This window comes from Pinus tabuliformis, chromosome 9 (genome assembly GCF_031772625.1).
Source record: "Pinus tabuliformis cultivar Carrire ecotype Pingquan chromosome 9, CPIR1, whole genome shotgun sequence".
Taxonomy (NCBI): Eukaryota; Viridiplantae; Streptophyta; class Pinopsida; order Pinales; family Pinaceae; genus Pinus; species Pinus tabuliformis.
This window is the reverse complement of record NC_142307.1, coordinates 1165170036-1165187525: the sequence shown is the minus strand read 5'-3', so window position 1 is coordinate 1165187525 and position 17490 is coordinate 1165170036. Positions and strand designations below refer to the sequence as shown.

The 17490-nt window shown below is 31.5% G+C and overlaps 1 protein-coding gene across 1 annotated transcript; it reads left to right on the top strand.

Moving 5' to 3' along the window:
- The first annotated feature begins 355 nt into the window (after nucleotides 1–355).
- Nucleotides 356–1955, top strand: LOC149152738 (uncharacterized). The gene is made up of 3 exons (XM_089444220.1): nucleotides 356–1291; nucleotides 1418–1510; nucleotides 1599–1955. Exons 1-3 carry the CDS (start codon nucleotides 448–450, stop codon nucleotides 1622–1624), a joined length of 963 nt encoding a protein of 320 aa, XP_089300346.1. The 5' UTR covers nucleotides 356–447; the 3' UTR covers nucleotides 1625–1955.
- Nucleotides 1956–17490: the final 15535 nt, after the last annotated feature.

The following is a 17490-nucleotide window of genomic DNA, read 5'->3' as shown; positions in this document are numbered from 1 at the left end:
ATTAAGGCAAATGTAAAACTTATAATGTAGTTAAAGATGTTACGAGTAAAGAAATTAAAAAATATTAATGGCCTGCGAGTCGTTCTCCAAACCAAAACGACCAGCCCACACACAAAGCAATGGGAAGGCCAACGATTTGTGAGTAGTTTACCTATCCGTATCTGGAATTGTCAAATGTTTGGGTATACAAATGTCAACTGTTTAGATATTTGAATCGTGAACGCGGGACGCAACATAATTGCTGTTTGTTGGTGATGGCAGACTAATCGTCCAGTACGTTAAGTGAAAGTAACAAGTCATTAAAATCTAACACTTAATCCACGTCAACTTTCACTCATTTTTACCACCAGCTCAGCCTACCGCCATGAAATTTAAAGCAGTGCAGCCAGTAATTAGGGCAACGATCAAATCTTGCAGATTTGTTTTTGGGTTTATTGAGCGCCAAGCATGAACAGATCCAAAATCTCAGGTTGGATTTTAAGAATAACATGCATCTTAATTACAGTGAGTTCCAGTTGTGGTAGCAATAGCAGCATTAATGGCGAAAAGTGCCACAGCTCCTGCGGAAACATAACCCTGCGTCCCCCATTCGGCCCGGAAAAGGACTGCGGGGCATTCCCCTACAGAAATCTCCTGCGCTGCAAGAAAAATGCGGAGGGCGCCAGCGTTCTCCTCCTCCTGACTCCTCGTGGGCCGTTTCTGGTCCAAGATGTGGACTACAAATCAAAGACCATCACCATTAGGGATTCCACAAATTCCGTTTGTTCTTCCCTAAAACCCATCCCGCAACAGCTTCTGCAATATTATTTCACCAACGCGGATTCGATCCTGCCACCTGCCCCCGACAACAGAATTGTCCTTCTAAACTGCTCCGACACCTCCATTGTGAAGCGGGATTCGGCTCGCCTCTGTGTTGCCAAGAACTCTTCTTTGCCCTGCGATGCCCTCTACGATTGCCCCGCCTTTGACAGCCTGAGAAAGGGGCAGGCCCCGCGGGGTACGCCCTTCTGCTGTGATACAGAGTTTGAAAAGCTGGGGAACCGGACCTTGAAAGATCTGCAGTGTTCCCATTACACCAGCATCTTGAATTCGGATCATTATTCTAAAAAGGTTGAACCCGCGGAGTTGAGCGCCGGGGTTCGACTTTCCTTTTCTGAATCTCAATCCCAGCCCGACATTGGGGATTTCTGTAAAAAGTGCGAGAGACCCCATTCCAACAAGCTGGATATTGGAAACGATCAACCCAACTGTGGCGTAGGCCGGGAATGCGTTTGCTACGCTCAAAGATGCGGTCCGTATATATATATATATATAATTTACTCCTTACTTATATAATTTACTCAGAGCAGCATTAATTTCCTTGTAATAATTTTCTATACTTTGTTCTTACTGTAATTAATGTATTTAACTTGCGCAGCGGGTGACTTCTGGTCGAGGGCTCTGCCAAATAATTTGCCACCAGCCATGATCAAGACGATTGCTCTGTTGTGTTCTGTGTCGTTCGTTGCAGGTATCATCTTCCTCTTAGATTTAAATCTTCAAATTTTCAGGTTTTTTTTTAAGCTCGTCTGTTAATTTAGGTTGTGAAATTTTGGCAGGAGGGAACCTGCTGAAAATGTTGTGATTGAGATACAATCGAAGGAGCTCCACTTACCATCATAATTTCAGAATTTATTCGACTGGGTGTCTCTTCAAAGCTGCATCCCACGTCTCAAAAGACTCAATTTCCCTGTTAGGGTGGATTTTTAACACACTATGATTCCGATGAAATGAGGATTCATTATAGAAAAAGGTCTGCGGCCAAGCTTTGTTTTGGCAAAGAGTTCGTGTTGCCAAGTATGGTGTCCTACCATAGGACTATATATCTTTATAGAGAACAAGCTTAATTGAATTTATTTGTTTTATTTCTAAATAATTTAATAAAAATATTTTAGATATCCTTAGAAAATGCATAATGAAGGTTATTTTGAGATTTAGAGGTGTTAAAAATCTTATAAAGATCAAAATTTAATAAGCGGAAAAACTCAATTGAATTTGTTTGTTTTATTTTTAATAATTTAATGATAATGGTGGTGGTGGTGGTTAATGTCCACTTAGACCAAACTTTGGTCTATTGGACCTAAAGAAACCAATTATCTAGTTTGATATAAGATTTTATTCCTATGCTCAAAAAGCTTAGAGAGAAGCTTCCGTTAAAAATCTTATGAAATTTACAATTTAATAAGTTAAATTGTTGTGGAGAATTTTCTAAAATAAAAGAATATTATAAAAAAATAGGATTTTTTTTTTTGTTTAATAATACTTTTATAAAAGAATATTATAATTTTTTTTAGAATTTTAATTTTCTGTTCAATAATTATTTTCCAAAATTATTATAGTTTTGTTAAATTAAAAATGTTGATAATGTGAAAAATATTTTGAAAATTAAATTAAATATCAATATAAAATAGACAATTTAAAAATAAAAATAAAAATCACCAACTTTTAGCCTTACAATCTTTATATAATACATAATAAAAAAAAATTATCAATTTTTTAAAAATACAAAATATATATATATATATATATTATGGTAAATATTTTATTTTTTTATTTTAAAAATTTATTTCATAAATAAAATATGATTATGAATTCATTCATATTTACAAATATGTTAGGTATAATTTCCAACCATGATTTAGGTCACCCTAAACAAAAATTTTATTTTAAAATAAAATATGTTATTTATTCATATTTTAACACTATTTTTTAAATATTAATTTTATATTTATATATTAAATAAAATGTTAAAATATAATATATATATATATTAAAGAAAACAAAATAACTTTTGATAATTAGATAATATTGAGACACTAATATTGATTACTAATACTAAGTAGGGAGAAGTTGGAAGAATCCAAAAACATGATGACTCAAAAATTGTTGTTTTCTCTTCCTTACTAAATTCATGCTTTAGCTTTATGAGTGAATCTAACCTTTGGATGACAGACAATTAGGCTTCTATTATTAAGATTCTCATCTTCATTAAATGTTGTATTTTCATTTAACCTATTTGTATTTTTGGTTATTTTTCCTCTCATTTCCATTTTTAATTACCTCATTAATTAATTAACATTTTCCACTTTTTTTCTAAGTCTTTTCTAACTCAGTTACCCTCTACCTCTAGTTTGAATTTATATCTTTCGTATTATAAGGAGAAACAATTATAGTTCCCACTTATTGTGAATTGTCCCAAATTTGAATTTGTATCCTCCTTACATTCCTTATTATCATAAGAAACAATGATAGTTCCCACTTATTGTGAATTGCTAGGGGAAACAACAATAGTTCTCACTTATTGTGAATTGTGAGACTCTAAGGACTTTAGCTAAAAATTGTTAAGAAAAGTTCTTCTAATAAATGAAAGGAAAAATTGTTTCAATAGCATATTTCTATTTAAGATTTTACATAAACCGTTAAAAAAGTTTTTCTAATAAATGGAAGGAAAAATTGTTTCAATGGCAATATTTCTAGTTCAAATTTTACATATTTTATTTTCCATCAAATATCCAATTTAACAACAATAACATATACAAATTTTCCATTTACAATAGTGGAAATAACATAATGAGTTTTTGGACATTGTCAAGTGATTCAAAATAATTGAGGAAGAATTTATAATGTCTAAAATCGCCCCACCCATTTAAATCTCTTTTCAAAGCTAAATAACAAATATTGAAAGTTTTTTTACGCACATTGTAGTTTCTTTAACCATTTCAAAAGTGTCTTTGTACATACTATGATAAAATTATTGAAAATATTTAGCTTATAGTGAGGGGTAACATTCTAGTTAGTTTTTGTTAGTTTTTTTTCTTTTATTTTTAAAGAACAAAAAACTTTACATTTGATATTTCAAATTAGAAGCCAAAATGTACATTAGAATAGTCTATCGTAGGTTGTCCAATATTCATAAAGTCTACAACCTACCTAACTTCTACTTATTACATTACAGCCATCAAGGAAACAAGATAGATACATATGTATGACCTCATGTCTCAATTTTTTAGAACAACCCAAAAGACCCATAGTGATATATGGAAGTGCTCTCAACAATCCATTGCTTTAGAGTTAGCATTGTATACCCAATCAATAAATTAAGTATTCTCCCTGTAAATACTTGCACCATCAATGATTGTTCCTACAAAGAGAGAGCACCCTTAGAAAGGTAGACTTTTTTTAGTAGAATTCCTTGAAAAGGGTAACATTCTAGTTTATCTAGAGATGATTGAACCAATAGATAGCAACTGTAAAACCCATTTATTATATCCTAAGCCCATGTCACCACCCCATCACATAAATGAAACATCTTATGGTCTAGTATTCACTGCCCTTGACAAAACTAAACTATGAATATGTAGCACGATCCCACTTAAAAAGACTATTGAAACTTATGAGATTTATTGTTCAAAACTATAAACTTTAGTTAACTCAATAACCTACAAGTTGTGTCAAGACCCTTGCATTGCACAGTAATCAATCATAATAGATCAAATTTATAAATTATAAAATTGATGGGTAATATGTTTCCATGTATCTATTTGTTTAACTTCACCAATAATATGTTCCCATGTATCTATTCGTTTAACTCCACTAATCATCTAAGCCTTCACTATTTTCTAGAGATTGCTAATGAAGATAAATGCTTATAAGATAATTAATTACATAAACTAAAGAAATAATGATTGAAAAAATTGGTTTATTAGCTCATGATTTAGAATGAGTATCTAAATATGAACAATGTAAACTTTGAAACGGGAACTATAAACTCAAAACGAGAACTCTGGCCAAAAAACCCCAAAAAAACATCAAAAACAGTGCTAAAAACGAAAAGTGTGTATACTGGAACGATGTTTTTTTTTTTAGGTGTCAATTTTGAACGTGTTTTAAAAATGGCAGTGACTACGAAATTTACTACGAAATTTTCGTGCAAAATATAGCTTCAAAACGAAAGTGTTGATACTAGAATAATGATTTTTTTTTTTAGGGTCAATTTTCAAACTTTTAAAAAAATGCTAATAAAACCAATTTTTTATGTCTCAAACAAAGTTAAATTTTAAGGAAAAAACACATTAATGTTTCTGGTAGAATATCATTTTTATTTCCTAAGTATAAATTTAACATGTTTTCAACCACAACATGCTAGATACAAAAGAAATTGAAATTTTTTCAACTATAAAACTAAAAAAACATGACATTATGAACAAATTATATCACTGAATGAATTCAAAAGTCTTTATTTGTATACTGAATAAAACAGACATTATATCTCTAATTTGATATTGCATTGTAGATATTTAAAAAATAAAATTTATCATACTTAAGACATAATCCAACAACATAAAAATGCTTCATAACTTCTCATTTAACAAAATATGGAAAACATTAATTTTATATGAAGATATGATGCATACATCAGTTATATAAACTGTCTTAAACAATTATTCAAACTCAATCACCCAATAACCGTGGGTAGGTCGTCGTCGTGCCCCCTTCCCCCAACCCATTACCGATCTTTCCCATTCACCCATGCCCTCTTCCCCCTTCTGCCCTACCCATGCGCCAGCCCTTGCTACCCCCAACTCACCCACCCATGCACCATTTCCCCAACTCTTCCTTCCCTACCCCACAACTCTCCTCCCCATAAGCCCACCCCCTAACTCCCATTCCCCTCCAATCTCAACTCCTCCCCCCCTTCCTTAACGCCGGCCCCATGGGCCTCGCGCCCTACCCCCCTCCACCCTACCCCCTACCTTCCCCCACCCCCCACCCTTACCTTACCCCCCACCCCCCGCCACCCCCCTACCCTTACCCTACCCCCCCCAACCCCTACCCCCCGCCACCCCCCCCCCCCCCCCAACCAATACCCTCCGCCCCCCCACCCCCCCCCCCCCCCAACCCCCTACCCTACCCCCTGCCCCCACCCCCCCCCCCCCCCCCCCAACCCCCTACCCTACCCCCCTCCCCCCCCACCCCCCCTGCACCCCCCTTACCCATGTTTGACATCATATTCTAGTGTAAAAATGTTGTTTCTACATTGATACATAGCTTAATCTCAAGTCTTTTACAAGTAGTTAAAGTGTCAAAAGGCACATGCAAGGGAGGTTGTGGGCTATTAGCTATAGAGCAATGAATACTACCATAGAGGGACACAACAATCACAAAAGGAGTCATTTGTGAGGAGATAATTGAGACTTAAATAAATATGGATAAGTAGGTGGCAATCTAAAACAACTTAACATATCTTCCTTATTGTGTAGAAATCAATTTTAGTAATGTGATTGCGTGCATAAAATGAGTAAATATTTCCTTCAAACTTAAATCATTTAAACATCAAGCTTTGCATAGATGGTTTGTTTATTGAGTTATCAACATGAATAGTGCATGGTTTATTACCTTTTGCAAAGATTGGCCTTTGAAGAAATTTTGTATGAAATGTTTTGACAACATTTATCCTTCTATTAAAAATGTAAATATTAGAAGATATACTTCCATTATTTTGGAGTTCCACCTAGGTTTCCATTGTGTCTTTTCTAAGCCATTTTTCCTTCAGTGTAAGCATGTGTACAAATTTATTTATTTATTTATTAGAAAAACTCAGAACAACAATTAGAAGCCCCGCTTCACTCTAACAGTGATAATCGTAATAATTAGAAAATATGATGGTATTCAACCTTGATTGAGGAATCCCCATGTATGGTCCATGTATTAGATATAGAATATGGATATGCAAGCATTGAGAAACATTTCTTGGAATTTGAATTGCTCAACTTTTCATTCCTTTTGAGAATGACCTTTTTTTTTTTAATTTTTTCAATTGCACTCAGGAATGCTAAAGTAACAATTTTTTCTCAAATTTAAAATATAAAATGTTATCCTTTGCTAGACATTCATATGCATACATCAAATTCACATACTAACAAATAAATGCATTTTTTCCAACACATAAATGTAAAGACCTTATTTTTAAACATGTGTTTTATTTAATATTATCCTCACATTGATGAGTAGGGAGCCATGTAACATTAATTCCGATGTGATTATTCAACAAGAGTAAACACATCATTTGCTTTATAAATCGTTATTAAAAGAAAAATGGCATAATGTCACTACTTTTGGGATTGTGTTAATCGATGAGACACAACTCTATAGTATTGTTTCAAGGTTTCAGATAGAGTATATAAATAATTGCTTCTCCAATCCACTAATAAGTATGCCTTTCTTATTTATGTAATGCTATGATTTTCATATATGAATGTTCAACTATGTTCCTCTCCGTGCCATGTTGCTTTTAGAAACCACCTCTCATGGCATGGTATAAACCAAGAGATTTCATACTCATGAGCTCATGCCACAAATGGCTCATTTTATTTGAGAGAGCAGATTAACCATGTTATCATATCACTGTTAGACATACAAATTGGAAAACAACTCAACTGTGTATTAAGAATGATGTACATAGTGTACATATTAATATAGTAGGTAAACCATTTCTTAAGTTTCTTGGACTCCAATAACTACTCACCATAACACACTAACCCAAACTTAATCATGAAGACATCTATCATTGTTGAGAAAGATTAATGTCAATCTATCTTATTTAGTTTTTAGTATAATTACACAATATGCATATCATCAAATATATATATATATGTATATTCTGAGATAGATTTGATCATTTTCACTCATTTTTCTCATATCTTTAAAACATAAATAATATGATTCAAAAGTATATTTCAAAAGTTACATGAGGAATAAGTTGACCAAAAATAAAGTAACAATTTTCAATGATGAAAAATGCATATTGAATTCAATACATATACATTTATTTGAATACATATTTCAATTTTTAAATGTTTTGATTTCAATGTATATATCAATTTTTCATGCATTAATTCCATTGTATATCAATTTCTATTCATATATTATTCAATGTAAAATTTATTTCTATTTCTATTTTTAGTCAACTTTTAACACATTGATTTTAGTGTGCCTTAAAAAATAAATGATAGAAAATATACATTCAAATAATTGTTTTGATTTTAGTGTACATTCCAATTTCTATGTTAATTTGTGTTTTAATTTTTATATCAATTGTTTTCTTATATGTGTGTAGTCTAACTTATAGACAAAATAGACTTTTTATTGGAATTGAGTAAAATGATTTTTTTTAAATGTGATTTTTTATTGTTTAGAATACCTTTTTAATAACCCTAAAACACTCCAATTCTGAAAATTAAATAAATTAAACTCAGTTTCATATATATATAACCCTAAAACACTCCAATTCTCAAAATTAAATAAATTAATCTCAAATTTTTAAAATTATATATATATATATATATATATCACATTATTTATTTCGCATTACAATTATATCATTTATAAATCACATTATTTATTTCACATGGCAATTATATTATTTTTATTAATGACTCTAAAACACTCCAATTTTGAAAATCAAATAAATTAAACTCAAAATTTTAAAATCATATAATTATATATATAATCACATTATTTATTTCAAATTGCAATTATATCATTTTTATACCATATATCTTTTATCAATAAATAAATTCCTTTGGGACACCTAATGATTGATTTTTTATTCACTTTGAATTACCATAAAAATGTGAATCAACGTTTTCAATTACCTGAATGAAATCTTTTCTTTATATTTTCACATTTAATTAGTGTATTATTTAAATTTTAGATTCATGTTAAATCAAATATTCAATTCAAATTGGAAGAGTTCATGACCAATCGAAAAGAAATAAAGAAAATGAAGCACGATTGTGGCCAGTTAACAATGAGACTGGATGGTTTTACTTCTTAAATGAATATGGATTGTTTGATGTAATATATGTCCTTCAACTCTCGTCCCTTTCTTTGCATTCCTATGGCATGGGATTATTCCTTCCCATGTTAAAAAAGAATACGAGACTAATAATACAATCTTATTAGCGTTTTTAGCATGTAAAACATTGCATTATCACACAGAAACTATCACTGAGTTTTTGCGGGTATTATTTTGTGACAATGCTAAAGAAATCTATAAATTTAAGTAACATTAAAGGAACGATGGCATGGAATGACTAATAAATGTTATTAGGCTCGATGTTAATGCGGATGAATTTAATTTGAAAGTAGAATATTTAAGTTGAATTTTGTAAATGTTAGTTCTTTTTTAAGTAAAATATAATTCATAGGATTAAATCTATTTTAAATTTATAAAGTTTTTTTTGTTAAGATCAATAGAATTATTAAGATAAAATAAATTTTAGTTTAGTTATATGATTTACTAGTAAATAAGATATTTTAGGTTAGAACTCTGTTCAAACCTTACTGCAACTAGATATCTTTTGCTCACTTCTTGAAATTTTATATAAAACTGTATGACTTCTGGCGGGTCGATTCCGGGAATCGACCCGCCGCCGGTCGGTCGGGGCGGGGCGGTCGATTCCGGGAATCGACCTGTCGGGTGGCGCTGCTCCTTTGAGCATCTTTGAGGTCGATGCATGCAGCGTGTCATCTCACTCTTCTTCGCCCTGTTCCAACAATTGGTGGCATCAATCCGAATTTGAAAGTCTAAACCAACAGCAGCTGAGTAAACTTAATTGGGTTCGCAAAAACTACATGATTTACGACTACTGTCACGACAAGTCTGGAAGGTTTTCTGCAACTCCACCTGAATGTGCATCGAATCCTTAATCACAATATTTGGTTACATATTGTAAGATAACTGCAACTCCGGATTGATTGGAAATGATGTACCATCTCAACTCGCGGAATTATAAATTAGCCAATCGACTAAAGTGATCTACTTTTGTCACACTGTTTTTCATTTTAAATTGCAATATTGTCTGCGTCTACATGTATACGAAGCTTCAGCATTCATTGGAATAAAAGATGGCTTCATGTTTCGTGTAAATCTCTCAGTTATGAACGCCATACGGGAGTCCACAACGAAGATGTACGCAACTCTGAGAATCGACTTTATTAAAGCAGAGTGTTTGGCCGAACAGACCTCCCATATTTTTAATTTTTTAATTATGAAAATTTTGTGTACACGGCCATAAGATTTTTTTTTTTAATTTATTATTTGATTATGAAATATACTAGCACAAGTTGATATAACATCGTTTTCCGATCTTTAGAGCCTCTTAATATTATAAGATTTAATATTATATATCTAAGATTTAATATTATATATCTAATATTATAAAGTATTATAAAACCTAATATATATTTTGTTAAGTACTTTACATACTCTGAGCTATAAAGATATTATTAGTCAACCATTGCCAACGGAGCAACGCCACCGGTCGATTCCCGGAATCGACCGCCCCGCCCCGCCCGACCGGCGGCTGGTCGATTCGTCATAAAACTGTATAATATGACTTCTATATAATAAAATTGTATAATGTCTATATGACTATTCAATCTCTATGACCCGCTAGTTTTATGACTGTATAATATGACTTCTATATAATAAAACTGTGTAATATCTATATGACTATTCAATATCTATATGACCCGCCAGAAGTCATACAGTTTTATGACTGTAATAAAACTGTATAATATCTATATGACTATTCAATCTCCTAATCAACTAGATCTTCCAACCCAGTTAAATAATCAGAAGAGTATTTCACACCCATTACTAAATTTTATCCTGGATAACACATACTTTAACGGAATTAAAGCAGGGTCATTATAGCTCAAGATATTGAATTGCAAGAGAGAAGAGAAGTCATATAAAAGCATCTTAGGGATTGAATTAATAGTAGATAGCTAGCTAGCTTATGGCCATCGAATCTTTTGTTTCTAAAAAGATTAATGGAATAAACCTTGAATATAAGCACTCGGATGAAGTATAAAAGTGAAAGGAAATCCTTGCAGGCTGAGCCCATCTTCAATTCCATCAAAAAAAAAATTGTACTTGTAAGAGGACTACTTCCCCTATATGAGAGAATCTTGTTTGGGATGCAAATTTCCTCCCGAGTCATTCCCTTTTCCATTTTCCAGATCATCTTCCTCAACTACCTCATCCTTTATTCAAATTGACAATATGTGCTATCTTCATCTGACCATCACAAATATACTCTTCTTGAGCCCGAGGCAATGCAAACATGGCCACTAACCCGTAGGTGATGAAATGGAAATGGAAATGGAAGCTGTTGATTTACCCATGAGGAGGATGATTAAGAAGTATATATTGTATGGCTGTGCCGTGTGTTGATGTGGACATGACATCGACATCTAATTAATAAACAAGCTTGCTTGGGCCAGATTGCCTTGCCTTGCCTTGCCATGCCATTCATACAAACAAGGCTTGCTTAATATAGTTTGTTTGCCCCCTGAGTATAATAGCCATGAGAATTTTAGCATAATGGAAAGGATTCGGGATAATACGGGTTGTTGTAAAAAAAAAAAAGGGGTTTATGAGGTGCGATTGGAGAATTAACTTTGCCGGCTAATTTCAAGGGACACGTCAGGGCTTTGAACGAAGTGGAAAATTGAGACCATCGATTATCCCATCGGCGCTACTGCTCTGGAAAATAAACTAATCGAATGCAACAACCTAGGAGCTCCACAATTGATCATTAATTAATTTAGCCGCTAGTAACTGACTGAAGGATTTATAAAGGTATGGACAGGATTTATAAAGGTAGTAACATTGCATTATCACACAGGAACTATCACTGAGTTTTTGCGGGTATTATTTTGTAGTAACATTGCATTATCACACAGGAACTATCACGAAGCAGCGCCACCCGACCGGTCGATTCCCGGAATCGACCGCCCCGCCCCGCCCAACCGGCGGGGGGTCGATTCCCGGAATCGACCCGCCAGAAGTCATACAGTTTTATATAAAATTTCAAGAAGTGAGCAAAAGATATCGAGTTGCAGTAAGGTTTGAACAGAGTTCTAACCTAAAATATCTTATTTACTAGTAAATCATATAACTAAACTAAAATTTATTTTATCTTAATAATTCTATTGATCTTAACAAAAAAAACTTTATAAATTTAAAATAGATTTAATCCTATGAATTATATTTTACTTAAAAAAAACTAACATTTACAAAATTCAACTTAAATATTCTACTTTCAAATTAAATTCATCCGCATTAACATCGAGCCTAATAACATTTATTAGTCATTCCATGCCATCGTTCCTTTAATGTTACTTAAATTTATAGATTTCTTTAGCATTGTCACAAAATAATACCTGCAAAAACTCAGTGATAGTTCCTGTGTAATAATGCAATGTTTTACATGCTAAAAACGCTAATAAGATTGTATTATTAGTCTCGTATTCTTTTTTAACATGGGAAGGAATAATCCCATGCCATGGGAATGCAAAGAAAGGGACGAGAGTTGAAGGACATATATTACATCAAACAATCCATATTCATTTAAGAAGTAAAACCATCCAGTCTCATTGTTAACTGGCCACAATCGTGCTTCATTTTCTTTATTTCTTTTCGATTGGTCATGAACTCTTCCAATTTGAATTGAATATTTCATTTAACATGAATTTAAAATTTAAATAATACACTAATTAAATGTGAAAATATAAAGAAAAGATTTCATTCATGTCATTGAAAACGTTGATTCACATTTTTATGGTAATTCAAAGTGAATAAAAAATCAATCATTAGGTGTCCCAAAGGAATTTATTTATTGATAAAAGATATATGGTATAAAAATGATATAATTGCAATTTGAAATAAATAATGTGATTATATATATAATTATATGATTTTAAAATTTTGAACTTAATTTATTTGATTTTCAAAATTGGAGTGTTTTAGAGTCATTAATAAAAATGATATAATTGCCCTGTGAAATAAATAATGTGATTTATAAATGATATAATTGTAATGCGAAATAAATAATGTGATTATATATATATATATATATATAATTTTAAAAATTTGAGATTAATTTATTTAATTTTGAGAATTGGAGTGTTTTAGGGTTATATATATATGAAACTGAGTTTAATTTATTTAATTTTCAGAATTGGAGTGTTTTAGGGTTATTAAAATGGTATTCTAAACAATAAAAAATCACATTTTAAAAAAAAATCATTTTACTCAATTCCAGTAAAAAGTCTATTTTGTCTATAAGTTAGACTACACACACATATAAGAAAACAATTGATATAAAAATTAAAACACAAATTAACATAGAAATTGGAATGTACACTAAAATCAAAACAATTATTTGAATGTATATTTTCTATCATTTATTTTTTAAGGCACACTAAAATCAATGTGTTAAAAGTTGACTAAAAATAGAAATAGAAATAAATTTTACATTGAATAATATATGAATAGAAATTGATATACAATGGAATTAATGCATGAAAAATTGATATATACATTGAAATCAAAACATTTAAAAATTGAAATATGTATTCAAATAAATGTATATGTATTGAATTCCATATGCATTTTTCATCATTGAAAATTGTTACTTTATTTTTGGTCAACTTATTCCTCATGTAACTTTTGAAATATACTTTTGAATAATATTATTTATGTTTTTAAAGATATGAGAAAAATGAGTGAAAATGATCAAATCTATCTCAGAATATACATATATATATTTTTGATGATATGCATATTGTGTAATTATACTAAAAACTAAATAAGATAGATTGACATTAATCTTTCTCAACAATGATAGATGTCTTCATGATTAAGTTTGGGTTAGTGTGTTATGGTGAGCAGTTATTGGAGTCCAAGAAACTTAAGAAATGGTTTACCTACTATATTAATATGTACACTATGTACATCATTCTTAATACACAGTTGAGTTGTTTTCCAATTTGTATGTCTAACAGTGATATGATAACATGGTTAATCTGCTCTCTCAAATAAAATGAGCCATTTGTGGCATGAGCTCATGAGTATGAAATCTCTTGGTTTATACCATGCCATGAGAGGTGGTTTCTAAAAGCAACATGGCACGGGGAGGAACATAGTTGAACATTCATATATGAAAATCATAGCATTACATAAATAAGAAAGGCATACTTATTAGTGGATTGGAGAAGCAATTATTTATATACTCTATCTGAAACCTTGAAACAATACTATAGAGTTGTGTCTCATCGATTAACACAATCCCAAAAGTAGTGACATTATGCCATTTTTCTTTTAATAACGATTTATAAAGAAAATGATGTGTTTACTCTTGTTGAATAATCACATCGGAATTAATGTTACATGGCTCCCTACTCATCAATTTGAGGATAATATTAAATAAAACACATGTTTAAAAATAAGGTCTTTACATTTATGTGTTGGAAAAAATGCATTTATTGTTAGTATGTGAATTTGATGTATGCATATGAATGTCTAGCAAAGGATAACATTTTATATTTGAAATTTGATAAAACACTGTTACTTTAGCATTCCTGAGTGCATTTGAAAAAATTTAAAAAAAAAAAGGTCATGCTCAAAAGGAATGAAAAGTTGAGCAATTCAAATTCCAAGAAATGTTTCTCAATGCTTGCATATCCATATTCTATATCTAATACATGGACCATACATGGGGATTCCTCAATCAAGGTTGAATACCATCATATTTTCTAATTATTACGATTATCACTGTTAGAGTGAAGCGGGGCTTCTAATTGTTGTTCTGAGTTTTTCTAATAAATAAATAAATAAATTTGTACACATGCTTACACTGAAGGAAAAATGGCTTAGAAAAGACACAATGGAAACCTAGGTGGAACTCCAAAATAATGGAAGTATATCTTCTAATATTTACATTTTTAATAGAAGGATAAATGTTGTCAAAACATTTCATACAAAATTTCTTCAAAGGCCAATCTTTGCAAAAGGTAATAAACCATGCACTATTCATGTTGATAACTCAATAAACAAACCATCTATGCAAAGCTTGATGTTTAAATGATTTAATTTTGAACGAAATATTTACTCATTTTATGCACGCAATCACATTACTAAAATTGATTTCTACACAATAAGGAAGATATGTTAAGTTGTTTTAGATTGCCACCTACTTATCCATATTTATTCAAGTCTCAATTATCTCCTCACAAATGACTCCTTTTGTGATTGTTGTGTCCCTCTATGGTAGTATTCATTGCTCTATAGCTAATAGCCCACAACCTCCCTTGCATGTGCCTTTTGACACTTTAACTACTTGTAAAAGACTTGAGATTAAGCTATGTATCAATGTAGAAATAACATTTTTACACTAGAATATGATGTCAAACATGTGTGTTCTTATCACAACGGAAGACCTAAAGATTAAGTTGAAATTCAATCATAAACAAAATATCATTAATTAAATATCAACAACAAATCACTCTCTATCCATGCATTGAAAAAACCAAACACCTTTTCTATTGTTATTCAAACAAGTTTACTCCCTCAGGGAGGGGTTGGGGGGTGTAGGGGGTTTGGGGGGATGGGGGGGGGCGGGGGTTTGGGGGGATGGAGGGGGGCGGGGGCGGGGGGCGAGGGGGGATGGGGCGCGGGAGTGTGGGGGGACGGTAGGGGGTAGGGTGAGGGAACGGGAGGGGGGGAAAGCTTAGGAAGCTTCGTTCAAACAGAAAATTCAGCTGAAAACAAACATCTAGCGTGGCATGCAAAAGATGGACCACGAAGAAATACAGAGTTGGCGAGCGAAACAAAGAGAAAACACAGATTTGATGGATGCAAGGAGTACAATAACTTGGTAATCATATCGAGGGATTTGTCATCATCATCATTTTCGGAGATTGGATTAGGCATGTTACTTTAATTATTAATGTGTAGTGAATCCAGACAAGAGATCTCTCGTGAGAGGAATAAGTTAATGGGGCAGGGGCTTTAATGTAGTCGTCAGGGGGTTGTGAGGGGCGCATGGGTAGTGGCTCGCCCATACTTGCCTAATTGTGCACTTAGTCTCATTATCCCTCACGTGACCTCCCGCTCGCCCATCGACCCGCCTGCCCGTTAGAGGTGGCTGGGCAATTCTGATTATACAAATAAAAAATTTATGGTATATTTTTGTTGTTAATTTAAGTTAATATGTTTTTTATTTACTAATTTATGTGTAGTTTTTTAGGAAAATGGCATCAAGGAAAATTTCTGTGAATCTTTCTGGACCAAAGAGTCTTAAAGGTGTATCTTCAAAAAACATTGGTGAACGAACTCCACCTGAGCTCATGCCTACAAATATTTCAAGTGCTTTAAGTGATAAGAAGCTAATCTCAAATTGGAAAAGTTCAAAAGAGGTGAAATTTCCATCAAGAGTCTGGTATGTGAAAGAAAGAAAGAGCACAACTGTGATTTTCGCATTGATTTTTAAGTTAATTATTATTTTTTGAAAAAAAAAATTGTTATTATTATTTTTTTGACATGAAATTCATAAAAAAAACTATTATTTGACCATTTTTAGTTAATATTTTTGTATAAAAATTGTGATTTTGACATGTTAATTCTAGCAAAAAATTGTCAAAACGTTTAGTTTTTTTGTTATATTTATGTTAAAAATGGTTATTTTTATGTCCATTGTTAAAAAATGTTGTTTTTTAGAAACAATTATTTCATGTGGATTGAAAAATTAATTAAGGATGTATAAATATGTAGATTATCTAAAATTCAAACTATCGACTTTCTAATTTAAAAACGCAAAACAATAAAAACCCCCCTAAAAAAAAAAAAAAAAAGGATAGAGAACAAGAAAATATGAATAAAATGACGACTTCAAAAACTATCAAATTTAGAAAATAATTTTTTACATTTCACACACTAGAAAATTAAAAGTCAAAAAATAGGTCTTTTAAAAAAAGGGTGTGATGCAGAATACTCACTTTTTAAAATCAGCATGAAAATCACTACCATTCTAAAAATTGATTTCATCCTTGAACATGAAAAAAAATTAAAGTTCCGAAAACCATGTTCTAAAAAAAACATGTGTATTCTGCATCACCACTTTTGAAATTGGGTCATTTTTTTGCTATCTCTATGAAACGGGTAACAGTATCAGTTCCCGTTTCAAAGTTTACATTGTTTATGCCTCTTGAATAACCTAAAATCATATGTGTATAGCTATTAACATTCACAAAGAATTAGCTACCATAGAGCCCTTAACATTGAACTTGTCTAGATTTATGAAAAAATATTTCCTACATAATGTTTACAAGTTTTTTTATTGAGATTTTGTGGACACTTCTTAGAATGATAACATAATGTCCCTTTTCATTGCAATAAAAACAAATTATCTTAGATCATCTTTTTATTGATTTTCATTTTTATGTGTAATTAAGTTCTCTTTATTTCATTTTTTAAGTTTTTATGTGTAATAAAATATATCCAAAATGTTGAATAATTCTAACATTTAAAAAAAATTGTACTCTCATTATCAATTTCACAACATATATTATCAATTTCAAAACATATATGTTTCTATGTTG

Excerpts from the sequence above, each read along its gene's own strand:
- LOC149152738 (XM_089444220.1), top strand. The coding sequence starts at position 448 with ATGAACAGATCCAAAATCTCAGGTTGGATTTTAAGAATAACATGCATC. Across the intron at positions 1,292-1,417 it reads TTGCTACGCTCAAAGATGCG|CGGGTGACTTCTGGTCGAGG; the intron begins GTCCGTATATAT and ends TAACTTGCGCAG. Across the intron at positions 1,511-1,598 it reads TTCTGTGTCGTTCGTTGCAG|GAGGGAACCTGCTGAAAATG; the intron begins GTATCATCTTCC and ends AAATTTTGGCAG.